Source organism: Muntiacus reevesi, chromosome 6 (assembly GCF_963930625.1).
Source record: "Muntiacus reevesi chromosome 6, mMunRee1.1, whole genome shotgun sequence".
Classification (NCBI taxonomy): Eukaryota; Metazoa; Chordata; class Mammalia; order Artiodactyla; family Cervidae; genus Muntiacus; species Muntiacus reevesi.
Window position 1 is genome coordinate 87,864,759 of NC_089254.1, and position 24,783 is coordinate 87,889,541.

At 59.2% G+C, this 24,783-nt stretch overlaps 4 protein-coding genes across 6 annotated transcripts in view; 3 read left to right on the forward strand and 1 right to left on the reverse strand.

Moving 5' to 3' along the window:
• The window catches only part of FLNC (filamin C), a 28,027-nt gene extending 13,661 nt beyond the window's left edge, over nt 1–14,366 (forward strand). For 2 of the 3 annotated variants that reach the window (XM_065938722.1, XM_065938723.1), the window contains 30 exons: nt 44–161; nt 256–518; nt 1,124–1,721; nt 2,340–2,513; nt 2,625–2,787; nt 3,028–3,188; nt 3,959–4,126; nt 4,204–4,327; nt 4,871–5,027; nt 5,103–5,292; nt 5,389–5,412; nt 5,522–5,769; nt 6,215–6,295; nt 6,608–6,707; nt 7,004–7,144; nt 7,402–7,530; nt 7,617–7,790; nt 8,344–8,505; nt 8,601–8,804; nt 9,252–9,404; nt 9,493–9,615; nt 9,742–9,984; nt 10,157–10,426; nt 10,526–10,663; nt 10,928–11,043; nt 11,746–11,878; nt 11,967–12,143; nt 12,288–12,506; nt 13,138–13,347; nt 13,462–14,366. In XM_065938722.1, coding sequence (XP_065794794.1) covers nt 44–161; nt 256–518; nt 1,124–1,721; nt 2,340–2,513; nt 2,625–2,787; nt 3,028–3,188; nt 3,959–4,126; nt 4,204–4,327; nt 4,871–5,027; nt 5,103–5,292; nt 5,389–5,412; nt 5,522–5,769; nt 6,215–6,295; nt 6,608–6,707; nt 7,004–7,144; nt 7,402–7,530; nt 7,617–7,790; nt 8,344–8,505; nt 8,601–8,804; nt 9,252–9,404; nt 9,493–9,615; nt 9,742–9,984; nt 10,157–10,426; nt 10,526–10,663; nt 10,928–11,043; nt 11,746–11,878; nt 11,967–12,143; nt 12,288–12,506; nt 13,138–13,347; nt 13,462–13,649 — 5,349 coding nt within the window. In that variant the 3' untranslated portion in view covers nt 13,650–14,366. The remainder of the gene's footprint in view (nt 1–43; nt 162–255; nt 519–1,123; nt 1,722–2,339; nt 2,514–2,624; nt 2,788–3,027; nt 3,189–3,958; nt 4,127–4,203; nt 4,328–4,870; nt 5,028–5,102; nt 5,293–5,388; nt 5,413–5,521; nt 5,770–6,214; nt 6,296–6,607; nt 6,708–7,003; nt 7,145–7,401; nt 7,531–7,616; nt 7,791–8,343; nt 8,506–8,600; nt 8,805–9,251; nt 9,405–9,492; nt 9,616–9,741; nt 9,985–10,156; nt 10,427–10,525; nt 10,664–10,927; nt 11,044–11,745; nt 11,879–11,966; nt 12,144–12,287; nt 12,507–13,137; nt 13,348–13,461) is intronic. The other variant, XM_065938724.1, reaches the window with a different exon arrangement.
• Nucleotides 14,367–17,300: 2,934 nt separating this feature from the next.
• Nucleotides 17,301–20,093, forward strand: ATP6V1F (ATPase H+ transporting V1 subunit F). Its single transcript, XM_065939217.1, has 2 exons — nt 17,301–17,566; nt 19,623–20,093. The coding sequence occupies exons 1-2, from the start codon at nt 17,409–17,411 to the stop codon at nt 19,822–19,824; spliced, it is 360 nt and encodes a 119-aa protein (XP_065795289.1). The 5' UTR covers nt 17,301–17,408; the 3' UTR covers nt 19,825–20,093.
• Nucleotides 20,094–20,260: 167 nt separating this feature from the next.
• On the forward strand, nt 20,261–22,716 carry SPMIP1 (sperm microtubule inner protein 1). Its single transcript, XM_065939216.1, has 2 exons — nt 20,261–21,046; nt 22,592–22,716. Exons 1-2 carry the CDS (start codon nt 20,626–20,628, stop codon nt 22,699–22,701), a joined length of 531 nt encoding a protein of 176 aa, XP_065795288.1. The 5' UTR covers nt 20,261–20,625; the 3' UTR covers nt 22,702–22,716.
• A 176-nt stretch (nt 22,717–22,892) lies between these two features.
• Nucleotides 22,893–24,388, reverse strand: LOC136170747 (collagen alpha-1(I) chain-like). Its single transcript, XM_065939214.1, has 3 exons — nt 23,400–24,388; nt 23,088–23,179; nt 22,893–23,002 (listed from the first exon to the last, which is right to left on the reverse strand). The coding sequence occupies exons 1-3, from the start codon at nt 24,386–24,388 to the stop codon at nt 22,908–22,910; spliced, it is 1,176 nt and encodes a 391-aa protein (XP_065795286.1). The 3' UTR covers nt 22,893–22,907.
• Nucleotides 24,389–24,783: the final 395 nt, after the last annotated feature.

Below are 24,783 nucleotides of genomic sequence, written 5' to 3' on the forward strand. Positions count from 1 at the left end.
CCTCCTCAGCCCCTCAGTTCTGACCTCCTGCTGTATCCGTTAGGGCAACATGGCGGTGACAGTGACCTATGGTGGAGACCCTGTCCCCAAGAGCCCCTTCGTGGTGAACGTGGCACCGCCGCTGGACCTCAGCAAAGTCAAGGTTCAAGGCCTCAACAGCAGTAAGTGGGGCGGGAGCTGCCCCTGCAGTGAGGAGGGTTGAGGGGGGTGGTGGGTTGGAATCTCTGCTCACCGCATCCTTCCCTCTCCACACAGAGGTGGCTGTGGGGCAGGAGCAGGCATTTTCTGTGAACACACGAGGGGCTGGTGGTCAGGGCCACCTGGACGTGCGGATGACCTCGCCCTCCCGAAGACCCATCCCCTGCAAGCTGGAGCCCGGCGGTGGAGCTGAGACCCAGGCAGTGCGCTACATGCCCCCTGAGGAGGGGCCCTACAAGGTGGACATCACCTATGATGGTCACCCGGTGCCTGGCAGCCCCTTCACCGTGGAGGGCGTCCTGCCCCCTGACCCCTCCAAGGTGAGGAAGTAGGGGCGGGTGGGAGCTGGGGGCTTGTAGGGAAGGTGGGTAGTTCACAGGGGCCGAGGCCAGAGGCCTCATGTCCTGGGGTGAGCACAGCCAAGGACCCAGCCCCGAGGCAGTGCCCCACTGCAGGACTTGCCTTTAGACAGCTTAGTTTTTGTTTTTTTGTATTTTTATTGAAGTATAGTTGATTTACAATGTTGTACTAATTACTGCTGTAGCAATGTGATTCAGTTATACATGCATACAAATATATACATTTAAAAAAATACTCTTTTCCATTATAGTTTATCACAGGATATTGAATATAGTTCTCTGTGCCATACGGTTGGACCTTGTTGTTTATCCATTCCATATATAAAAACTCATATCAAGACAGCTTAGTCATTAAGAGCCTGGCCTTGGACCTGACCTGGGCTTCAACCCCAGGTCCGTCAGCTGGGACACATTTTTTAATCTCCCTGCGTTTCCTCACGTGGAATTGTGATGAGGACTCAGCCTGTGGGAGCTGCTACGGTTGAAAGTGCTTAGCTGATTTGGGAGCCATGAAGGTTGGGCGTGGGACCATTCGAGGTAACCCACACACCTGCTCCTTCTTTCAGGTCTGTGCTTACGGCCCTGGTCTCAAGGGCGGGCTGGTAGGTACGCCAGCGCCCTTCTCCATCGACACCAAGGGAGCGGGCACCGGTGGCCTGGGGCTGACCGTGGAGGGCCCCTGCGAGGCCAAGATCGAGTGCCAGGACAATGGGGATGGCTCCTGTGCCGTCAGCTACCTGCCCACAGAGCCGGGCGAGTACACCATCAACATCCTGTTTGCCGAAGCGCACATCCCCGGCTCGCCCTTCAAGGCTACCATCCGGCCCGTGTTCGACCCGAGCAAGGTGCGGGCCAGCGGGCCAGGCCTGGAGCGTGGCAAGGTTGGGGAGGCGGCCACCTTCACTGTGGACTGCTCGGAGGCGGGCGAGGCCGAGCTGACCATTGAGATCCTGTCGGACGCCGGCGTCAAGGCCGAGGTGCTGATCCACAACAACGCGGACGGCACCTACCATATCACCTACAGCCCCGCCTTCCCCGGCACCTACACCATTACCATCAAGTATGGCGGGCACCCCGTACCCAAGTTCCCCACCCGCGTCCACGTGCAGCCCGCGGTCGACACCAGTGGGGTCAAGGTCTCAGGGCCCGGCGTGGAGCCGCACGGTGAGTGAGAGAAACCTGGATCTGGTCACGTCACCAGTCAGGGGGAGAGGGAAGTGGGGCTGAGGGCTTGGGGGGCAGCACTGGCATCTCAGGGGCTCAGATTACCTCTGAGAAAGTGTCAAAGCCAAGGGCAGGGCGTGGAGCTTTGCCTTGGTCTGCGTGGCAAGATCGCTTCTGCCTGTGGCCATTTTCCTTGGGAGATCCTCAACTTTCATCAGCTGATCTGAAAATCAAAGAATCTTGCGCTCGATGGTACAGAGGGAAGGCTTTGGAGTAGAGGGTGACGCGAGTCAGAGATGGTTCAGCTCAGTTCAGTGACTGAGTTACCATCTGCTGGGGGCCAGACCGTGGACCAGGCAGGGTGGGGCATGCAGAGGGTTGGAAGAGCCAGTCCCGCGCTCCAGGGGCCCACAGCCGGGTGGGGAGACTCGGGTGAGCAGAATGTCACTATCTGCTGAAGGGAGGGAAGGCAAGGGCTGTGGCAGGCAGGGCCTGGGCTGGGGGGTTGGTCCAGGCTGAGGAGTAGCAGGTGGAGAGGAGGAGCCGCCTCGGAGCTGGGGAGGGAGGGCAGGGGTGGGCAGCTGTGTGAGGGCTGAGCGCTTGTCTCCTGGGACCTAGGTGTCCTGCGTGAAGTGACCACCGAGTTCACTGTGGACGCGAGATCCCTGACAGCCACGGGTGGGAACCACGTGACGGCTCGCGTGCTCAACCCCTCGGGCGCTAAGACAGACACCTACGTGACCGACAATGGAGACGGCACCTACCGCGTGCAGTACACGGCCTACGAAGAGGGTAAGGGGCTGGGCTGGGCCAGGACGGCGGGTCTGGCCCCAGCGCTTTCAGAGGGGGGCAGGTGGTAGGGGCCATGCGCGCCCTGACCTGCGCCGTGTGGCTGACTTCCAGGAGTGCACTTGGTGGAGGTACTGTACGACGACGTGGCCGTGCCCAAGAGCCCCTTCCGCGTGGGCGTGACTGAGGGCTGTGACCCCACCCGTGTCCGGGCCTTTGGGCCGGGGCTGGAGGGGGGCTTGGTCAACAAGGCTAACCGCTTCACTGTGGAGACCAGGTACGCCCACCCCTTTCCTAACCTTGGCCCTGATGCTGTGGCCTCCCTGAGCCCAGCCACCTGCCCTCCCCTTTCATCCTCCTGCGTGGGCCTCATCCCCACCCATCCCCTGTCAAGGTTGCAAACCTCCCTGCTATAGCCGCTGGTCCCTTCTCAACTGGCCCCGCACCCCCCTTCATCTGCTCCTCCATCCCCACTCACTGGTCATTGCGGTGCTGATACAGGGGTGTCATCTTGTAGGGGAGCCGGCACTGGGGGCCTAGGCCTAGCCATCGAGGGCCCGTCAGAAGCCAAGATGTCGTGCAAGGACAACAAGGACGGGAGCTGCACCGTGGAGTACATCCCCTTCACCCCCGGAGACTACGACGTCAACATCACCTTCGGGGGCCGGCCCATCCCAGGTGTGCACTGGTGGGGAGCAGGGGGCCTGCTCAGCGGGAGGGAAACTGGAAGGAAGTAGGATGAGGAGGAAAGCCCCAAACCAGCAGCAGGGACAAGGAGCAGGCAGGCACGGATGCCAAGGTTAGGGCAGGGGCAGGGCGGTGGGTACAGTTCATTCCCAGAGGCCCAGCACTGGTGCCTCGGCCCTTTTGCCTGGAGCACCAGATCTCGTGGGTCCCATCACTCACAGTCCAAGCCAGTGTCGCTGCCTCAGCCAGGACAACCTCTCACACCCTTTCTCTCTGTCTGCAAAGCCAGGAACTGCCCCCTGCCCTCCAGCAGGGGTTGAGGGTGGTTGGTGTCTTCAATTATCACATTACCTGGGCTTGCTGAAATGGGACTCTCCCCGCCCCACTTATCTAGTTTCATGCTGGAAAAAATTCATTTTCTTTTACAAATACTTCTTTTAGCAATTTATTAATTTAGGAAGGCCTGTTTTTAGGCGTGTGGCCTAAATAAGTGAATTCACCCAGGCTCAGCCTGTAGCCAAGTTTTTGTTTTGTTTTTAACTTTTACTTTTATTAATTTTTATTGGAGTATAGGTGCTTTCTGCAGCCGATTTTATTTCTCCTTGTTACATTTTCTTAGCAAGTTTCTAAGTGTTTGCACATTTGGTCTGGTCTCTCAGGGGCATCTCAAAAGCAGGGGAGGCCTCATCTTCTTGGGTCCTCGGAGTCGGGGGGACCCTTTGGGGCAGGTGGGCCGGGGCTGACGTCCCTCTTCCTCGCAGGGAGTCCATTCCGGGTGCCAGTGAAGGACGTGGTGGACCCCGGAAAGGTGAAGTGCTCGGGCCCAGGGCTGGGAGCTGGCGTCAGGGCCCGGGTACCCCAGACCTTCACAGTGGACTGCAGCCAAGCTGGCCGGGCGCCCCTGCAGGTGGCCGTGCTGGGCCCCACAGGTACGGAGTGTCTGGGGCCGGGTGGAAGGAGACGGAAAGGGTGCCAGGAGGCTTTGCTGACTGTTCCCTTTGCCCAGGTGTGGCCGAGCCTGTGGAGGTGCGTGACAATGGGGATGGCACCCACACCGTCCACTACACCCCAGCCACGGACGGGCCCTACACAGTAGCCGTCAAGTACGCCGACCAGGAGGTGCCACGCAGGTGAGGCCCAGCCTGGGGCTTCTGTGCTCTGCTGGGCTCTGGGGAGCTCCCACGAGGGCCACAGCTGCAGGGCCACTCCAGGGCCCTGGAAACACTCCCCTACTTGTCTACGCCTCATCTGTTCTCTTGCCCCGTTCCACTCTTCCTCGGGGCCCCCTGCCCATCTTCTTCTCCACCCTGGAGGTGGCGCAGCCCCAGGAGCTCTCCTCTGGCTGGGCTGTCCCGCCAGTTAGCTACAAAATCAGCACCTTGGGAAAAGGCACCGTGTCGCTACAAACAGGTGCGACAGGGCAGCCTCCCGCAGCCTCCTCTTTAAACCATCTGCAGCATCTTCCCAGAGAATGGAGAAGAAATGCCCAGGCTTTGTCAGGGGCATACCTGTGTGACCCTCCCCTAAGACCCAAGCTCTGACCTGGTCCCTGCTTCCTGCCAGGACTCCTCTCCCCTGCTCGTGAATGTAGGGAGGACTCCAGGCCCAAAATGAGATGGGATTCCTTCTCCCCCTGAATCTCAGCCAACTGTCTATCCTTTCTGCCTCTCAAGCCCCTTCAAGATCAAGGTGCTTCCAGCCCACGATGCCAGCAAGGTGCGGGCCAGTGGCCCTGGCCTCAACGCCTCTGGCATCCCGGCCAGCCTGCCCGTGGAGTTCACCATCGATGCCCGGGACGCTGGGGAGGGCTTGCTCACTGTCCAAATCCTGGTGAGTCCACGTGCCGCCCACCTCTCAGGTCAGGGTCTAGACACAGGCAGGCCTTGACCGCTGCTTCTCCCCCAGGATCCTGAGGGTAAGCCCAAGAAGGCCAACATCCGAGACAACGGGGATGGCACGTACACCGTGTCCTACCTCCCGGACATGAGTGGCCGGTACACCATCACCATCAAGTATGGCGGCGATGAGATCCCCTACTCGCCCTTCCGCATCCATGCCCTGCCCACTGGGGATGCCAGCAAGTGCCTGGTCACAGGTGGGCACCCACCCCTGCCCGTCCCCTCCCTACACACCCCATCCATCACCCCTGCTCATCCTTAACACTGCGGCTTACGCTTTTCTCTATTTCCAGTGTCCATTGGAGGCCACGGCCTGGGTGAGTGTCCTTTTTCCTGTGGGCTGAGGTGATGGGGGCAGCTGGGAACTGAGTGGGGGTACTGGGCACAGGTCCCACGGACCCCTGACCAGGCACTCCTGTGTGGCAGGTGCCTGCCTGGGCCCCCGCATCCAGATTGGGGAGGAGACGGTGATCACAGTGGACGCCAAGGCAGCAGGCAAGGGGAAGGTGACATGCACAGTGTCCACCCCGGACGGGGCAGAGCTCGACGTGGACGTGGTCGAGAACCACGACGGTACCTTCGACATCTACTACACGGCACCCGAGCCTGGCAAGTACGTCATCACCATTCGCTTCGGAGGCGAGCACATCCCCAACAGCCCCTTCCACGTGCTGGTAAGTTCAGCGGCTGCAGTAGAGCTGAGGGTGGCAGGGGAGGGGGGGCCAGGCCTTCTCAGTGGGAGCAAGGAACCCCAGAACCTGTCCCCACATCTGATGGATCCTGGGCCCAGAGTGCTCCAGGGTGGAGCCTGTGCTTTCCCGGCAGCCTCCCAACCCAGGAGGCACTCACAGCCCTGCCCCTGGCCCCTCTGGGCATCAGTCGGCTCTCTCTGGTAGAACCTGCCGTGTTCCTTCTGGCCCACGATCCCCGTCCATCTCCTCAGGTGGCCCTGCAGGACAGGGAAGCCCTCGGGAGAGTAAAGCACCCGAGATAGCCATCCTGCCCTAGGGGCGGCCCGGGATATCAGGTCCCCGGGCCATTCTGAGTCAGCTTGTGGTCACCCGAGCTGGCGGGGACTGGCCTGTCACAGCCCGTGCTCTCCCGTGCCTTGCCTCCCAGGCGTGTGAGGCCATGCCCCGCGTGGAGGAGCCCCCTGACGTGCCGCAGCTGCACCGGCCCAGCGCCTACCCCACACACTGGGTACTGCCCCTCCCACCCGGGCCACACTCGCCCCCGCCTCCTCTTCCTTCATCTCTTCTCTTCTTCAGCGGCCAGGGCCGGGGCATGGTTTGGGGGCCATCTTGGGGAGCAGGCGGGAAGTCAGGCGGGGCAGACGGATCCCGGAGCTGGGCACAGCACCTCTTCTCTTGCAGCTGACGCGCCTCTCCTGCCCTCTGGTTTCACCATTAACCATCTCGCTCTTTCCTCACCTTCTCTGTCTTCAGTCACGGCTCAGGCTGAGCTCCCCAGACCTTTCCCAGCCATGTGACTATTCCCTCTCCCCCGCCACAGGCCACAGAGGAGCCGGTGGTGCCTGCGGAACCCATGGAGTCCATGCTGAGACCCTTCAACCTGGTCATCCCCTTCACTGTGCAGAAAGGGGAACTCACAGGTACTGCCCCAGGGCCCTGTGGCAGGAGGGCCCCAAGGGAGGCCATGTGTCCAGGCCCAGCTCCTCCTTAAGAGATGAAAGCTGGGACCCAGAGTGGGGAAGTAAGCTCCCCAGGGTCACACAGTGAGCTGAGCAGAGCTGGGACTCGAGACTCCAGCCTCCTGTCTCCCAGGTCAGGATTCACCCTGAGGCCCCCTGGCTGTCTCCTGGTACCTGGGGGGAGGGAAAGCCCGGGACAGCAGGGGGTGGAGCTGGGAGAAACTGGGGTCCCACACGTACCCATGTCTGCCTGGCAGGGGAGGTGCGGATGCCCTCTGGGAAGACCGCCCGGCCCAACATTACTGACAACAAGGACGGCACCATCACGGTGAGGTACGCGCCCACCGAGAAGGGCCTGCACCAGATGGGGATCAAGTATGACGGCAATCACATTCCCGGTGAGTTGGGGGCTGGGCTGAGGGGAGCCCACAGTGACTTCCTCCTCATTGGCCTTCTGTCACTCATAATTATTGAGCACGTGCTGGGTGCAGACACGTGTGAAGCCCCGGGAAGGCTGGTGTCCTGGTGGGAGACCCCGTCGGCACAGATGCAGGGCCTGGCAGGGAGGCTGTGGGAAGGTGTGGCGGTTCGAGGTGGGCTCAGGCAGCCGCTGTCCTCACTGCTGACCCAGCCCGCTTTCCCCCACCACCCCCAGGGAGCCCCCTGCAGTTCTACGTGGACGCCATCAACAGCCGCCACGTCAGTGCCTACGGACCAGGCCTGAGCCATGGCATGGTCAACAAGCCGGCCACCTTCACCATTGTCACCAAGGATGCCGGGGAAGGTGAGGGGAGCTGCCGGCAGGGGCTGCGGGTGGGCAGCCGGTGCAGGGGTGAGGACCTCTGACCGCGGCCCCTCCTCCCCCCACAGGGGGCCTGTCCCTGGCCGTGGAGGGCCCGTCCAAGGCGGAGATCACCTGCAAGGACAACAAGGATGGCACCTGCACCGTGTCCTACCTCCCCACGGCGCCCGGAGACTACAGCATCATCGTGCGCTTCGACGACAAGCACATCCCAGGGAGCCCCTTCACGGCCAAGATCACAGGTGGGTGGACGCGTGGGCACACACCCCAGCACACGAGGGCTGCGCAAGCCCAGCACATTCAGGTCTCTGGGGTGTTTAGGGTAGGGTGCCCTCGAGGTGGAAGAGGTCATGTTTGGATACGTGTAAGGGGTGCGCTGTTCTCTACAGAAAGTGAGAAACACTCAGCCACCCTTTGAAAACACACTTTCGCAGTCTTTTAAGTCAGGATGTTGATGATGGGTGAGGAAACCAGTAGGCCTGGAGGGGCGACACACAGCAGGTAAGGGTTCTGGGCTGTGTGGTCTAGACTCAGTTTTCTTTTCTGGTTCCACAAAATTACCTGACTTAGAATTTAAATTTATGTAAATTAGGGGTTTAACCCATTCAGGACTGGAGCCCTAATCTTGGGCCCCTAACATGTGCATGGAGACTGTGCTCTCCCCGTCTCTGTGCGCGTGTTTGGGGGGTGAGGGAGGGCGGGCAAAGGATCTGTTGACTCCAGGGGGTCTTCTGATCCCCACGAGGGCAGGGCCTGCCTGGAGTCACCCCGCCTGACACGCCAACTCTCCCCTAGGCGATGACTCGATGAGGACGTCACAGTTGAACGTGGGCACCTCCACGGATGTGTCCCTGAAGATCACCGAGAGTGACCTAAGCCAGCTGACCGCCAGCATCCGTGCCCCCTCGGGCAACGAGGAGCCCTGCCTGCTGAAGCGTCTGCCCAACCGGCACATCGGTGAGCGTGGTGCCATGGGAAGGGCCCCGGGGAGCTGGGAAAGGACCACTGCCAGGCCCAGAGCTCCATTCATGCCTGACCTCCCCCCGCAACAGGCATCTCATTCACCCCCAAAGAAGTTGGGGAGCACGTGGTGAGCGTGCGCAAGAGCGGCAAGCATGTCACCAACAGCCCCTTCAAGATCCTGGTGGGACCGTCTGAGATCGGGGACGCTAGCAAGGTGCGGGTCTGGGGCAAGGGCCTGTCCGAGGGACACACGTTCCAGGTGGCGGAGTTCATCGTGGACACTCGTAATGCAGGTGCTTCTTGCCCCGGAGACCCCTCACTGCAGCTGGTGCCTCCGGTGGGGACCAGTCCTTTCTTTCCCAGCGCCCCTGGGCCATTCCCTCCCCTCCTGAACTTCCTGGCCCAGTCTCTGCTGAGATTCCCATTCTGGGGCCTGTCTGGGAAGAGTAAATGCCCCCCTGTCACTTCTCCTGTGTCTAAGAGAAAGCTCAGCCATCCTGGGTTTGTCTCTCCCTCACTCACCAAAACCCAAGAGGCCTGCCTTAGAGAACTTTCCAGACTACCTATCCCTAACCCTCTGGGTCAGTGCCTGGCTCACCCCTCCTTCTTCTGCTGAGCCACCTTTCTTTAGTGGTTACGATGCCCCTTGGGTGTCTGTTCTGGGTGGAGCGTGCGGTTTGGGGAGGGGAGAGCAGATGGCAGTAGGGACTGAAGGAGACGTGTCCCTTGCCTCCCACTAGGTTATGGGGGCCTGGGGCTGAGTATTGAAGGCCCTAGCAAGGTGGACATCAACTGTGAGGACATGGAGGATGGCACGTGCAAAGTTACCTACTGCCCTACCGAACCCGGCACCTATATCATCAACATCAAGTTCGCCGACAAGCACGTGCCTGGTGAGGCTCTGGGCTGTGGTCGGGATGGGCCAGGAGGCTGGAGACAAGTGGCCTGAGGTGGCTGACCTGCTCTTTCTCGCTCCTATAGGAAGCCCCTTCACGGTGAAGGTCACCGGCGAGGGCCGCATGAAGGAAAGCATCACCCGGCGCAGGCAGGCACCGTCCATCGCCACCATCGGCAGCACCTGCGACCTCAACCTCAAGATCCCAGGTGGGCGCCGGGAAGAGTCTGGTGGGGCAGGGCTGCGGGGAGGGCCCAGAGTCCGTCCCCGGGGCCTCTGTCCTTCTGGCTTACTTCTCACCTCCCTCCCCTCCGCCGGCTCCACGTATCCCACAGGGAACTGGTTTCAGATGGTGTCCGCCCAGGAGCGCCTGACACGCACCTTCACCCGCAGCAGCCACACCTACACCCGCACAGAGCGCACAGAGATCAGCAAGACGCGGGGCGGGGAGACCAAGCGCGAGGTGCGGGTGGAGGAGTCCACCCAGGTTGGCGGAGACCCCTTCCCCGCCGTCTTCGGGGACTTCCTGGGCCGGGAGCGCCTGGGCTCTTTTGGCAGCATCACCCGGCAGCAGGAGGGTGAGCAGGACTGGGCGGGGGGTCTTCACAGGGAGGTGGGCCTTCTGTCCCTCGGGACAGGCCTGGGAGGCTGCTGGTCTGAGCAGAGGAGGGGGTGTTTACTGAGGGAGGGAGGGAAGGCGAGGGCCTGGAGCAGCCCCAGTGTGGCCCTGACACTCCCCACCCCCTGCAGGTGAGGCCAGCTCTCAGGACATGACCGCACAGGTGACCAGCCCATCGGGCAAGACGGAAGCCGCCGAGATTGTGGAGGGGGAGGACAGCGCGTACAGCGTCCGCTTCGTGCCCCAGGAGATGGGGCCCCACACGGTCACGGTCAAGTACCGCGGCCAGCATGTGCCAGGCAGCCCCTTTCAGTTCACCGTGGGGCCACTGGGTGAAGGCGGTGCGCACAAGGTGCGAGCTGGAGGCACAGGGCTGGAGCGAGGGGTGGCTGGCGTGCCAGGTAAGCGGGCAGGCGGCCGGGACGGGGGGTGGGGGCAGGACAGCCAGCAGGGTGGGCGATGGTGCTGAAGACCTGCCCCTGTGCCGTTTCCGTCTCCAGCCGAGTTCAGCATCTGGACTCGAGAAGCAGGTGCCGGGGGCCTATCGATCGCTGTGGAGGGTCCCAGCAAGGCAGAGATCGCATTTGAGGACCGCAAGGACGGCTCGTGTGGGGTCTCCTATGTCGTCCAGGAGCCAGGTGGGCATCTTGTTTGGCCTGCCCGACTTTCCAGGCCAGGCTTCTGCTTGCCCCAGCAAGAGATGGGGCTCCCAAACCAACCCCTCACCTGGCCACTGCAGTTTCTCTGCCCCATTTCCCTCCACCCTACACTCCCAGGAATATGTGTCTCCAGAGCTGACCCCGACCTTGGAGCTCATCCTGGGCTGAGATCAGGGTGGGGACGTTTCCCCCCTATGCTGTCCCCTGTCCTGGAGCTTGCGCTGACTGGTCTTCTCTCCCCAGGTGACTATGAGGTCTCCATCAAGTTCAACGACGAGCACATCCCAGACAGCCCTTTCGTGGTACCCGTGGCCTCCCTCTCAGATGATGCTCGCCGTCTCACTGTCACCAGCCTCCAGGTGTGTGCCCGGGGGTGGGGTGGGGCCCTCCTGCCACCCTGAGAGATGGGCAGGAGTAAAGGATGGCAGGCCCGTGTGACCAGGGACTTAGCAGTGACCTTGGAAGGTCCAAACAGATGGCCCCACTCTCCCAGTGTTTGGACAACAGGGGGCGCTAGCTGTACTAGGTGCCCCTTGGGCTAGTCTTAGCAGCCTCAGGTGCCATCGTATCCCTCCTCCCCCTCCCCCATTCCAGAACTGGGCTCATCTTCAGGACCTGCCCCCACCCCCAGCCTCCCCATCGGCCCCACCTTCTCCATCAAGTGCCCCCAGGGCAGTCCAGCCCACACGCTTCTTTTCCCATCCCAGCTACTGAGTTCTCACAGTCCACACAGTGCTGTCCCAGCACTGGTTTCTCTGCTATCAGGCCCGCTTTATGGTATCTGGGTCTTACCTCCCCACCCAGGACACGGCACATTATCTCTGGTCCCCCACCATGCCCGGCACAGCCAGGAGTCCCCACCGCTTAGCAGGTGGTTGCCAAGGCCAGAGACCCAGCCTCAGCCTCCCACTGCAGCCTTGTTGAGAACCTCCCTGAGCTGGGCCAGGCGGCAGGGGGCAGCTGGGGGTGGGAGGAGGGAGCCTCCAGGCTGGGCAGGAAGGGAGATTGGTGCCAGGCTGCAGACATGAGCCCTCCAGCAGCACCCTCTGTGGTCTCTGCAGGAGACCGGGCTCAAGGTGAACCAGCCGGCGTCCTTTGCGGTGCAGCTGAATGGCGCACGGGGCGTGATCGATGCTAGGGTGCACACGCCCTCAGGTGCCGTGGAGGAGTGCTACGTCTCCGAACTGGACAGTGGTGAGCTGGCCTGTCCCTGCCAGGCTAGGACCTTCTGGAAAGGGGAGGGAAAAGACTAAGGCTTACCCACCAACCTCTGCCCCCACAGACAAGCACACCATCCGTTTCATCCCCCATGAGAATGGTGTCCACTCCATCGACGTCAAGTTCAACGGCGCCCACATCCCTGGCAGTCCCTTCAAGATCCGCGTTGGGGAGCAGAGCCAGGCTGGGGACCCCGGCTTGGTGTCGGCCTATGGTCCTGGGCTCGAGGGGGGCACTACAGGTGAGTGGCTGGGGCCGGGGAGGGGGTGGGACAGTGTGGGTGAGCCACAGGTCCTGGCCGAGGTCTGCTCCGGGAGCCTGGGCCCATCCCAGCTCTGGGCCCCAAGCCCTTCTTGTCCACATCCTTGCTGCCTCTGGTCCCCAGGTGTGTCGTCAGAGTTCATCGTCAACACCCTGAATGCGGGCTCAGGGGCCTTGTCTGTCACCATTGACGGCCCCTCCAAGGTGCAGCTGGACTGTCGGGAGTGTCCTGAGGGTCACGTGGTCACTTACACTCCCATGGCTCCTGGCAACTACCTCATCGCCATCAAGTATGGTGGCCCCCAGCACATCGTGGGCAGCCCCTTCAAGGCTAAAGTCACAGGTGAGTGTCCTGGGTGGGGCGAGGTCCCTCCAGTCCAGCCCATCCTGGGCTGGCTCCAGTGGCCATTCACATCTGGGTCAGCGTTGGCCCCAGACATCAGGGTTTCAGGTTACCAAGAATAAAGTGGGCCTGGCTTTACACAACGTGCCATTCTCTACCTTCTATGTGTGGACTCGTGTACATCATTTTTAAAAAATCAAATCCCTCTCTACTGTCCATCCCTTCCCTGCAGTGGCTCCCCAAGTTTTCACTTAACTCTGCCCTCCTAGCATCCCCCGTTTCTGACTTCCAAGAAGACAGAGCTCAGCAGACATTTACCCGATTTTCCTTTTGGAAGCTGTGTGAAGGATTGGTTGGATACTTGTTCCTTTTTAAAGCAGGGCTCTACCTACCGTGTGACTTCAGGTCCCAGACAAAGCCCAGAAGGGTGGGGGTGGGGTGGACAGAGCCACAGAGGCCCCAGACCTGGAGATAAGCCTGCCCGAGAGCCCTGTGTGAAATGGGCTACTGCTCCTAGGATGCTGCTGCTGAGGAAGGGAACGTGGGCTGTCAGGGCTGCCACACGGGGCCGACCGCCTCGGGAAGAGCAGGCCTCTGACCCAGCTTGTGGCAACCCCACCCTGCCCCTCAGGTCCCCGGCTGTCTGGAGGCCACAGCCTTCACGAAACATCCACGGTTCTGGTGGAGACTGTGACCAAGTCGTCCTCAAGCCGGGGTTCCAGCTACAGCTCCATCCCCAAGTTCTCCTCAGATGCCAGCAAGGTGGTGACACGGGGCCCCGGACTGTCCCAGGCCTTTGTGGGCCAGAAGAACTCCTTCACCGTGGACTGCAGCAAAGCAGGCAGGCAGCGGGCGGAGCGGGGGAGAGGGGGCCATCTCCCAGGGTGGGCAAGTGTGCGCGAACATGGGGCCAAGGGCCGGGGGTGAGCCTGTCCCTCGCTGCCTCTCTCTCCAGGCACCAATATGATGATGGTGGGCGTGCACGGGCCCAAGACCCCCTGTGAGGAGGTGTATGTGAAGCACATGGGGAACCGGGTGTACAACGTCACCTACACCGTCAAGGAGAAAGGGGACTACATCCTCATCGTCAAGTGGGGCGACGAAAGTGTCCCCGGAAGCCCCTTCAAAGTCAATGTGCCCTGAATCCCAGAAGTGCCTCCCCCAGCCTCGGCCCCCACCTCTGGCCAAACACACTCACAGACACACACACACACACACACACATAAATGGGCCACACCCAGATGCACGCTCGCAGAATCAGACACCACAAACACCTGCCCTAGGGTGTGGACAGAGCGGCACTGCCCCCTCCCCGCCAGGCCCTCTGGCTGGAGGGCCTTGTCTGTTTCAGGGCAGTGTCCCTCACCTCAAATGTGACATGAGAGTGAACTGGGGGTTGGGGGGCCAGGGAAGCCCTGTGTTTTCTGGTGGGGCTGAGGCCAGTGGGGGAGCACGTGTTTGGGGGTGTCTGCATGTGTGAGAGAGGTCACCCTCAAATCGCACTGCCAGCCGGGCCTCCTAGCCACTGAGGACTGCATCCAGCCCCTCTGGTGGCCACAATCCCAGAGTGTTACGACTTGGAAAACGAAGCACAGTCTGAGGAGAAAGTGTACCTAGCGGCAGCTGCACACATGTCCTGGCTCCGGGCGATTGAGACCCCAGTCAGGCTTCCTGGGGGACGATTTCTCTCTCTTTCTTTTTTAATAATTGCACAGCTCTGCCCCATGGGGGGGCCTTTTTTACACACTGCGAGGCCCAGCTTTCTGGGGGGCTTTTGCACATGTCATGCGGCTCAGCTGGGAGCTGTGTAGGCAGAAAACTCCAAATAAAGTGCGGCCTGTCGCAGGGGCGTGGTTGTTCCTTGTGTGTGTGCTCTCCTTGGTTGGCCAGCTCTGGCTGTTGACCCTGAACCAGGCCTTGGGAGGCAGAGGCTGGCTGCGTGTCCCCTGGAGGACCGAGTCAGGTCCAGGGGAAGGGCCTGGGGCAGAGAGGCACCCTTCTGGGCCACCTATTTGGGGAGGTCTGGAATGTTGACAGAATGCTCCAAAGAAAGGGGGGCATGTCAGGGATGTGGGCTTGGTCCTCAGATTCCTGGAGAGCTGGGGATGGGAGAGGGAGGCAGACACTGTGTTATAGAAGATTGCCCCGGGGACCACCAGGAGGCCAGTTTCTGTTCAGCTGGATCTCAAGGATGTTCTCAAAATCAGGACCTTAAAAAACAGTCACCCTTGGCTCATGCAGGAATACTCCTCAACCAGCAGGCAGGCAGAACCATAAACGAATCCAGGGACCTGTCACTCCAGCTAGGTCCTGGGTCAAAGCGGGGTCTCCTCCGTCCCTCCAGCCCGACCTTGCTTAGGGCCTCCCTCCTGAACTGGTCCCTCCTTCCTGATCCACCAGCAGCTCCCTCCCAGCTCACCACACTGCAGCCAGAGAAGGGTGGTCACATTACAGGAACTGTGTCCCTCTCTGGTCCAAGGCCCTTCTGTGACTCCCTTCTCTCCAGACTGGTCTACGTGTCCTAACAAGGCCCCCAAAGCCCATAGGTTCAGACACCAGCCTCCCTACCCATTCATTGAAACCTCTTGCCAAGCTGGCGGTGTGCCCTTTCTCACCACACCCTCCACCTCCTACCCTCTTCACAACTTCTAGATTCCCAGACCCACGTGCTGCAGTTTGGGCCTCTGCCCTGGAACATCCTTGCCTCTCCACCCTCCTCACCTTCCTGGCCAACAGGAAGCTTTCCTGAACCCCTCCCTATCCTTCCAGACCTGCCCCCCAGCCCTCGTGCTGCCCTGGGGCACATCTCTGACTGCATTTATTACCACTACCCTCATCTGTAACAGTGAATCTGAGGGTGGGCCTGCCCCACCAGTCTGCACTCCCTGACCTAGGAGGTCCAATACAGACAGGTGTGACCAATGAGTAAATGAGCAACTGAGTGGCCAGAGCAGGGCAAGGCAGCTTCACTCAACTGATCCCCCTGCTCTAGACTCATTCCAGACATTCGGCATGTAGTGGTGGGTTAACCAAAGAAAACCCAACACACGTGGCCTGGCTCCAAATATGCCCGTCCCCCACCTCTTCACTCAAAGGATGTCTGCCTCCTGGCTCCTCTCGTCTTTCTCTTCCCCCTCAAGACCCCTCCAGGGCCTCTCTTTCTGTAAGTCCATCCCTCTCCCTGTGATATTTTTACTCTCCCCTCAGTCCCGAGAGAGTTCCTTGAGGACAGACACTGTATTTTATAAATCTCGTGTCCTCAGCCTCTCCATGGCCACAGTTGATAAAGGTTGGTTGAATGGTGTGTGTGATGAATGGGGTGCTCTCACAGCTCCCTCACCTGTGGCGAGATCCCTTCTCAAGTTCCCAGCCATTCATGGCCATTAAGGGCCAGCTCTGTGCCAGGCACCGAGTCAGGTGCTTCTACACACATCCTTCCTCACTCTCTGCCTCCCCTCCCACCTTGCCCCAAGATGGGAGCGTTTTTCCTGCCAGGTTGCCGGCCTCCTCCTCAACTTCTGCTGCCCTTTACCTGTGAGGTGATGTGTTTATGAATATCCAGTGCTGCTCACCTCAGGGGTAGCATGGTCCCAGGTGCTGAGCATGTAGAGACTCTGCCTCACTCAATCCTAACAGCTCTGTGAGATGGGCACATAATTACCTAAAGAGATCAAGGTCCTGGGAATTTTGGTGATGAGTCCCAAATCATACCTCTAAGTGGCAGAGCTGAGATTCATACCACTTATGTTCAAATCATGAGCCTATCACACACGTAACCACCAGATCAGACCATCCGGACAGCTCAAGTGCTCTCAATCCGCAGATCAAATGCCAGATACCAGGACATCTGTTTGTTAGAAGGGAGGGAGAGCGAGGGGACCTTTCTCCTTCAACATGTTCATCTCAGAGTTCACTCTCTCAGGAATGTGACTCCCGTCCATCTAGCTGCACAGGCCAGAAACCTGGAAGTCATCTTGTCTATCTCCCCAAACATGTCTCATACCAGTTCTGTCCACTTTGTCTCTAAATATCTCTTGGCTCCACCAGACTCTCACATTCCCCATTCCCACTCCCTGGGATCTGCCCACCATCATTCTCTTCCCACAATGGTTTCTTCTCCTTCAGTCCTGCCTCCTCACACAGCACAGGTCTCAACCTATCGCTAGTACATAAATTTTGCCATATCATTCTCTTGCTTAAAATCCTTCAGTGGCTTCAGAATAACTGTCCTCAGGATAACTTCCAAATTCTTTTTCTTTCCTTGAAGGCACTAGGTTGTCTCTAGTCCCTAAGTCTTCACACGTGCTGTTTCTCTCCCCAACAACACCCTCTTGTCCTCATCTCTACCAGCCTCATCCAGCTAGCGACCTTCTTCGCGCGCCCCCTCTCTGGCTTGGGTTAGTTACACTGATGGGCGCTTCCACGTACGTTTCACATTTTATCAATTGACACACTACTCACTAAAGAGTATCACCATTAACTTATCTATCCTTTTATTAATTGAGCAAATATGCACTAGTTGTTAACTATATGCATACATACATACACAACAGAGATTCGGACCTTACCCCGGAGAACAGAAACCGTCTCTCCTTAGGCGTCCAGACGTCTAACAGCAGTTGCCTCACCTCAGTCCAAGGAAGCAGCGAACTTACCTGCGAGTCGACTGTGCCGCGCGGACTTCTGGGAATCGTAGTCCCCTATTCTGGCCTCCCATTATGGCGCAGGCGTATTCTGAGTCAGGCGCTTCTGCTCTTAATGCGCATGTCCCAGGAGGCGGAGTGGTACAACTGCGCATGTCCAAAGCGTTGGGGGGTTGAGGTGCGGGCCAAAGGGTGCGCCGCGAAGGCAGGGCTTCGGTGACACCCGGCGGTCGCTGAGGATCTCGGCTTGTCTGTGAGGATGGCGGGGAGGGGTAAGCTAATTGCCGTGATCGGAGACGAGGACACTGTGACTGGCTTCCTGCTGGGCGGCATAGGGGAGCTTAACAAGAACCGCCACCCTAATTTTCTGGTGGTGGAGAAGGACACTACCATCAATGAGATCGAAGACACTTTCCGGTAAGGTAGCCCGCGAGGCCTGAACGGGACCCTCTGCTGCCTGGTGGGAGCGCGGGGAGGGGAGGAGGCTGGGGGCGGGGGTCGGCACTGGGCGTCCAAACTTTGGCTGAAGCGTCAGACCCCGTCCTCGAGGGTGGGGGGCGGGGGTCGGTCCACCGACTGAGAGGAGGCCACTGCGGCCCAAGTTCCCTTTTGGGGCTCGGTGGGACCAGGGCTAGATCGGGTCCACAAAGGCCCCTCTCACATGACCGTGTGTCAGGAAAGAAGGGGAACAGCTCATGACCGCCGGCACCGCCCTTTGGTTCAACCTGGCCGGCCAGAGCTGTTTCCAGAGTGCCCAGGCCTGGAGACGGCCACTCTCAGCTCCCAGTTCACCGGTAGAGCAGGACCCGTTCATTGCAAGCTCTCGACTCCTGTGAGTTGACCCCTAAAGGAACCACTCACTCAGTGAACACCTGGGCAGTAGGCTCGGACTTTCATGTGTTTTCATCTCCCTTAGAAGCTCACAGTCATCATGTAAGGTAGGGGTTATTCCCATTTACAGGTAAAAAAGCTAAAGTTCAGAGAGGTTAAAGGCACACACTAAAGTCCTACACTTCGGAAAAAGATGGAGCAAAGATTTGAACCCAGTCTCACCTTTTCTGCCTTTCTTAAGCCAGGGCCACACTCTACTCCTTCAGTTCTTGGTCTGCTTTGGAATTTCCTATTGTCCTGAGCTCAGCGGACAGAATATCAGGACTATCCTACCTTCTACTGATACCTTGCGCTTCAAATCTTCATTTCCTGTCCCGGGTTAGAAGCAGGAGCTTCAAGCTGTGGGTGCAGCCATGTCCTTTAATCCAGGAGGTGACTTGGTGACTAGAGTTGAGAGCGCCAACCCCCCCTGTCCTTTCCCACACCCCTTCTCTGGAGCCCCTATGCCAAGTGCTAGGAACAAACCTCTCCCGCCTGTTTTCCCCTAAACAGCCTAGCCCTGAGCTGCCGGCTAAGACTGGTTCCTATTGCCTGGGATATGATTGGCCCTGACCCAGGAGGCTGATCTCTAAGCAGTCTGGTAAAGTGACTCAAGTTGTCATGAGAGAAGGACAGATTTTACTTCAAGATCTTTTCAAGTTTACAACCAAAAGGGACCTCTGAAATTATCAAATCTAACCTGCCTTAGTGTCTGGTAAAGAGTAGCTACTCTGTAAATAGTTTTTATTTTTTAATAGTAAATAGTTTTTAATGAGTAAATAATGAATGTGTGGGTGATCACAAGAAAGTAAGAGCCCAATGCCAGGTTCCTTCTGTGTGGAAAGTATGATTCCTTCGTTACTGATTTTCCTCTTCCTATGCTGTGTTCCTGGCTCAGACCAAACTTCCCCTCTGACCCACCCCCTGCCCTCATCAGCATAGACCATGAGTGGTCTGAACAGTGCCTTTCCCCCTGAAAAATTTTTATGGGGACTTCCCTGGCGGTCCAGTGGTTAAGACTCTATGCTTCCACAGCAGGGGGCACGGATTCCATCCCTGGTTGGGATACTAAGATCCCACGTGCCACGTGGTGTGGTCTTGTGTGTGTGTGTGTTTAGAAATTTAACCTGTTTCCTTTTGAAAAGTTAACATGTTCATGTGGTTTACAAATTAATATTTAAAAGATCTACACATTGAGAAGTCACAGTCTCAACCCCTGACCTCTTCTACTTCATTACTTCCTTCCTTCATCACGTATTTTTTTCCTTATCTTTCTGCTTTTTTCTTTATGCAGATACAAAGAGACTGGCACATATAGTCTCGTCCTCTCTCATTCTTACCTGAGGGCAGCATAAGGAACGCACCAGCACACACCCTCATCTTCATTAGCAGATCCTTTGGGAGTCTTCTAGGTGGTGGGGGTGGGGTAGAAGCCATGCCCTTATCTTTTGAATGAAATTGACTCTAAACAGAGTGGAGAGTTTAGAGTAGCACCCTTTTCTCTTGTCCACTGCGCTCTCTGGATTAAGCCCATTCCATCTGTGGCCCAGTCCACCAACTCAGAGTGGGCCGCCCTGGACTCCCTTCTCATCTCTCCTTCCAGGCAGTTTCTAAATCGGGATGACATCGGCATCATCCTTATTAACCAGTACATCGCAGAGATGGTGCGGCATGCCCTTGACGCCCACCAGCGCTCCATTCCGGCCGTACTGGAGATCCCGTCCAAGGAGCACCCGTATGATGCTGCCAAGGACTCCATCCTGCGCAGGGCCAGGGGCATGTTCACGGCCGAAGACCTGCGCTAGAGGACTCCCCTCCGCCTTGCGGCCTCTCCCCAGGCTTGCCATCAGCCCTTCTTTAAGGTCTTAGCCTCTGATTTCCAATTCCCTGCCCCTTCCCATTCCACTGAGAGGCACCAGAGGTGGAGTGCTTCCAAGGTTGCTGGGGCTCTGCCATTAAAATTAAGGCTGGTTGGGGTACAGGAAACCTGAGTGTCTTCTCTCCACTACCTCTTCCCTGTGCTGTTACACAGTGTCATTGTTGATGTTAAATTAAAATAATGTTCTTGCTTCTCTCCAGTCTGAGACTGGGTGCTAGGAAGGACATGTGTGGAAGGAGGCTCTTGTGGGGGTGATTTGATTGGCAGGGCTGGAAAAGGTTTTGCCAAAGACCCAGGCCTAGAAGGGTTGAACCCGGAAGATTGTGCCAGCCTGGTCTTCTGAATTAAAGGTAACCAGCTCTGGCAGGGAGGAATGGAAGCAGGCTTGTGTCCAGACCCCTGATGCCCCTGCTTGAGTCTGTATTGGCTGGGAGGGGTCAGGACCTCAAGGGATGGAAGCAGGAACCACAGCAGACCTGGAAGCCAGAGATACTCAGCTTGAGTCTGGCAGAGGTTTGGGGCTCAAGGCTCTCAGCCAGCGGGCCCTGGCCTGAGGCCGCCTCAGCACGCAAGGCGGGTGAAGTATGCTGAGGGCATGGCCTGTGTGAGGTGGGGCGCGGTTGCCGAGTGACTGTCCCTGGGCAGCCACCTGCTGTCAGAGGGACTCTGCTTGCCGTGCTCACCCCTTGGCGGCAGGCACCCCGCTCCTGCTCCTTCCTGTGCCTCCATGTCTCGGCAACTCAACATGGACACGGTGCGGCAGAACTTCTGGAAGGAGGAATACCTGAGGGAGAAGATGTTGCGCTGCGAGTGGCACCACAAGTACGGGTCCCTGGTGAAGGCCAAGCAGAAGGCCAAGGCTGCAGCCCGCCTGCCCCTCAAGCTGCCCACCCTGCCCCCCAAAGCCCCACTCTCACCCCCACCCGCCCCCAAAGCAGTTCCTTCCAGGGCCTCCAGCCCCGCCCTGGAGGCTCCTATTCAGTCAGAAATGTACCCAGTCCCGCCTGCCACCCGCGCCCTGCTGTACGAAGGCATCTCCCACGACTTCCAGGGCCGCTACCACTACCTCAGCACCCGAAAACTGGACGTGCCAGAGAAACGCTACCTCTTTCCCATCACCACCAACTTCACATATGGCTGGCAGCTGGGTGAGCCCCAACCTCCCGGAAATTATCCACCTCACAGACACAGAGAACTTGCCACGAGCCAGGCAGCGCTCTTGGCACTAGACACACGAGACACATGGACACTCCTTTTGGGGGCATCCATCCTAGTGGAGAAACAAAGAACAAGAGAGGGCCAAGTTCCAGAGTGAAATGGCGTGATGGGCGAGGAGGCAGGGGCGTGCGTGGCTTTAGGATGTCAGGAAAGGCCTCTCTCAGGACCTAAAGGCCGAGTGAGCTCACTGACAAGGGAGAGGAGTTTGGGTTTTATTCTAAGTTTGAGGGGAAGCCACAGTGAGTTTTAAGCAGGTGAATGATACTGATTTACTTTAAAAAAATCACCCTGACTGTTCTGTAGGTAGTGGCCTTTTCAGGAGTAAGGACAAACTCTGACAGATGGTTGAGTTATCCTGGCAAGAAAGACGGTGGCTTGGGCTAGAGTGATTAGCAGTTGAGCTGAGATCTATTCCGGATGTGTTTTGGAGGAAGACACAATGGAACTTACTGGTGGTTTGAATGACAGAGGAGAGAATGCAGTGGCAACACGCAGGGGTTTGACTGAAGCAGCTATAGCAGGGGAGGCTGGGGGTAGGGAGAGTGCTGGGGGGTGTGAAGTTCAGCGTTGGCTATGTTGTGCTGGAGCTGTCAGTGATTTGGCCCTTTGGAGCTTGGTCCGAGCTGAAGACACAGTTTTGGGAGTCATCAGAATATCGGTGCTCTTTAAAGCCTTGAGAGTGGGTGGGCTCACCCAGGTTGCTCCAGAGGCTGGATCACGCAGGGAGAAGGTGCAGGGGTGGGGGGGACACAGTAATATGTAGGGACATGGTATTGGCAAGAAGGCTCTCCATCTAGATTGACTCGTGGTCGTCAACTGGGTGGGAGAGGAGCGAAGGCAATGGTGTAGTTTGAGCTTAAGAGTCAAGGTGTGGACAGAGAATATGCCAGGGAGTGTCATGGGTTTGCTGCCTTATGAGAGTTCCTTTGCTGTCTGTGGTCATGAATTTCAAGTGAGACTACTCAGTCAGGTGTTTTCTCCAGTTCCTGCACGGAAAAGGTGGATGATTGAGGATAAACACAGTTGAAATTTGGCCTTAACAAAAAAATCCCCCCAGGGCCCAAGGGGGATTTACCCCAGAGCCCTAAAGGGAGAGGAAAGGGAACAATTTCCTAATGAAAGCAGGAGGTAGAAAGAAGCTCTGTCTGCCCCCAGAGAAGTCCAGCTCTGTCTGTCCCTGTAGCAAGCACGGATGGGAGTCCCACAACCCACCTCTGTGGAGGATTCTGAGGCTGGGGGAGGTGTTGGCACACAGCTGACTGGCACTTGGCCATCACTGCTAATCCGGGTGGGCAGCCAGCCAGCTCACTGTTTCCCTGTAACTCCCGCTTCTCAGAAGCATTTCATTTTATTTCTGCACACTTACAAAGTGAATACAACACAGGCAGACTCCTAGGGCTATACAGGCAGAGCTCCTGTGCTCCGTGGGTTCTTTTCCCAGGAACCCACTCCTGGCCTCTGACATCTTTTCCCAGGCCCGCCAGTGAAGCAAGAACTGGTCTTCTGCAAGATGTGCCGCATTGAATCTTTCTTCCGCAAGAATGGGGCCTTCGCGCTCCTAGATCCCCGGGATTTGGCCCTCTGACCTTGAGCAGAGCCGAGAGCTTAGGGGAGGGAAGAAGAAATAACACACCTCCTGGTGGGGCGAAGTTGCATGTGTGTCTGTGTCTGTGGCTCTCCCAGGCGCGGAGGCTGCGTTCTGGGCCTTTCTGAAACTCCCTCCGAACTGCCGGTTGCCCTCCTCCCTTTCCCTTAAACCCCCATCTCTTTAAACATCTCCTTGAGGATTCATCAGGGACTTAGAGGGGCCTCGGAAGGGTGGGCGATGCTCGTCAGGTTCCACAGCGCTGGGGGCCCACAGTAGCTGCTGGAAGTTCTGGGTGTTCCTGGGGAAAAGAGTGGCCTTTCATCCCAGATGTCAGGAAAAAGTGACCGGCACCACCCCACAAGACTCCCCTTCCGTCCCCTCACCTGGCCCCGAGGGCTCGCAGCCGCCCGGCCCTTTCCCGATGCGTTTGCTCCAGCTGTTCCCGCAGGGCGCGTCGACGCCCTGCCGCGTCCTCCTGGGGAGGGATGGAACCCTGAGCGCCCGCCCGTGCCTCCCGGCCTCCGGGCTCGAAGCGGCCAGCAGAGGGCAGCAGCCGGGTCGGCCCGCTCCGCAGGTGTTACGCCAAGTGCGGGATACAATCCAGTCAAAGCGATCCAGGTCGCTCCCAGCTCGGCCACCGGCCCCCGCCCCGGCAGGGTCGTTGTGGCTCCACCGCATTCTCCTGGGGGTCTTACCTGTGGTGGGAGCTGAGCTGGGCTCGGTGGGGGTCCCAGGGGGTACACCCGGCAGTGGCGGTTCCTGGCGATGCGGAGGCGCTCCAGGACCTGCGGGAGGCGACTGTCAGCGGCCCTGTGGCCGCCCCTCGGGGCCCCGCCCGCCCAGCCCGGCCGCGCACCCGGAGCCGCTGCTGCTCGCGGTCCCGCTGCCGGCGGCGTCTGGCCTCGCGGTTCAGCTCCAACAGCCGCTGCAGAGCCGACGCCTGCTGCGCGGCGTTCATGCCCGCCGACGCCCGGTCTCTGCTCGGGGGCTCGGACCACGCGGTCTTCGAGGTTCTGGGGGCCTCCGCAGCACCCCTCGGTCTCCCGGGGGCGCCCGGAAGCCCCGTGGAGCCGCCCAGCTCCTGCTCCGCGGGTCCAGGGCTTCCTCCTGGGCCCTGAAGCGAGGGCGGATCGCGCAGCGGGCCCAGGTGCCCTGGGAGAGCAGCGGGGCGCTCCCGCTGCCCGGAGCCCCCAGTGCATGGGGCCTCCAGCATCACCGCTCCTGGGCCTGGGAGCAGTGGCCGGGTCAGGGGCCCAGCGAGCTGAAGGGGAGCCCGCCACGCTTCCCGGAGGGGCCCCTGCCCTCCCAGGGCCGGTGCGCTGTCTCCTCTCAGGCCAGGGGTCTTAACCTGCATCAGCTGGGTGGTCCTGCCCCGGGGCCCCGGGCCCGTCCTTCCCCCAGGCTGCCGCATCCGTTCCCCCAGGGACCTGCAGATGTCCACCGGGGAGCCGCCTTTCTCCCGGGGCCCCTCTCCCTGAGCCGCCTCCCAGGCTGGTGGGATACAGGCTCTGCCCTCGGAAGATCGGAGGATCTTCTCTCCCGAACCCCGAGGGGAGTCTACACTCGGCTCCGGGAGGGCCTCCTTTCTCCCGCACTTGAGGCGACTCTCGCTTTGACCTTGAGGTGCCCCTTTGTGCTCAGCCTGGAGGCCCTCCCATCTTTGACCTTGAGAGACCTCTTCCATCAGAGCCTGAGTGGCCTCCCCACTCGGACTCTGGTTTGTCTCTCTCTTACTCTGACCCTGAGGGTCCCCCTCTCTCTGACTGTGAGGAATCTCAGTCCTTAGCAGTTTCTTCTGTTCTGCTCTCTCCTGGCCCAGCCCCTCCAGGGGATCTTGGGGTTCTGGCAGGCCCGGGGAGGGGAGGCCTGGGGGCCCTGGGGCTCCCTGAGCCAGCTTCTTCTCCTGTAGGCTCCCGGGTGTTAGTTGATGGGGCCTCTGGGGTGTGGGCTCTGCGTGGCCCCCCTCTTGCCTCTGGGCCAGGTCCTAGGAAGGAAGAACACTTTGTCCCAGGTTTGTGAGGGAATCCTCCCTCCAGGGCCACTTCCCCCAGGGGAACCTGGAGCCCCTGGCCCCGGTCG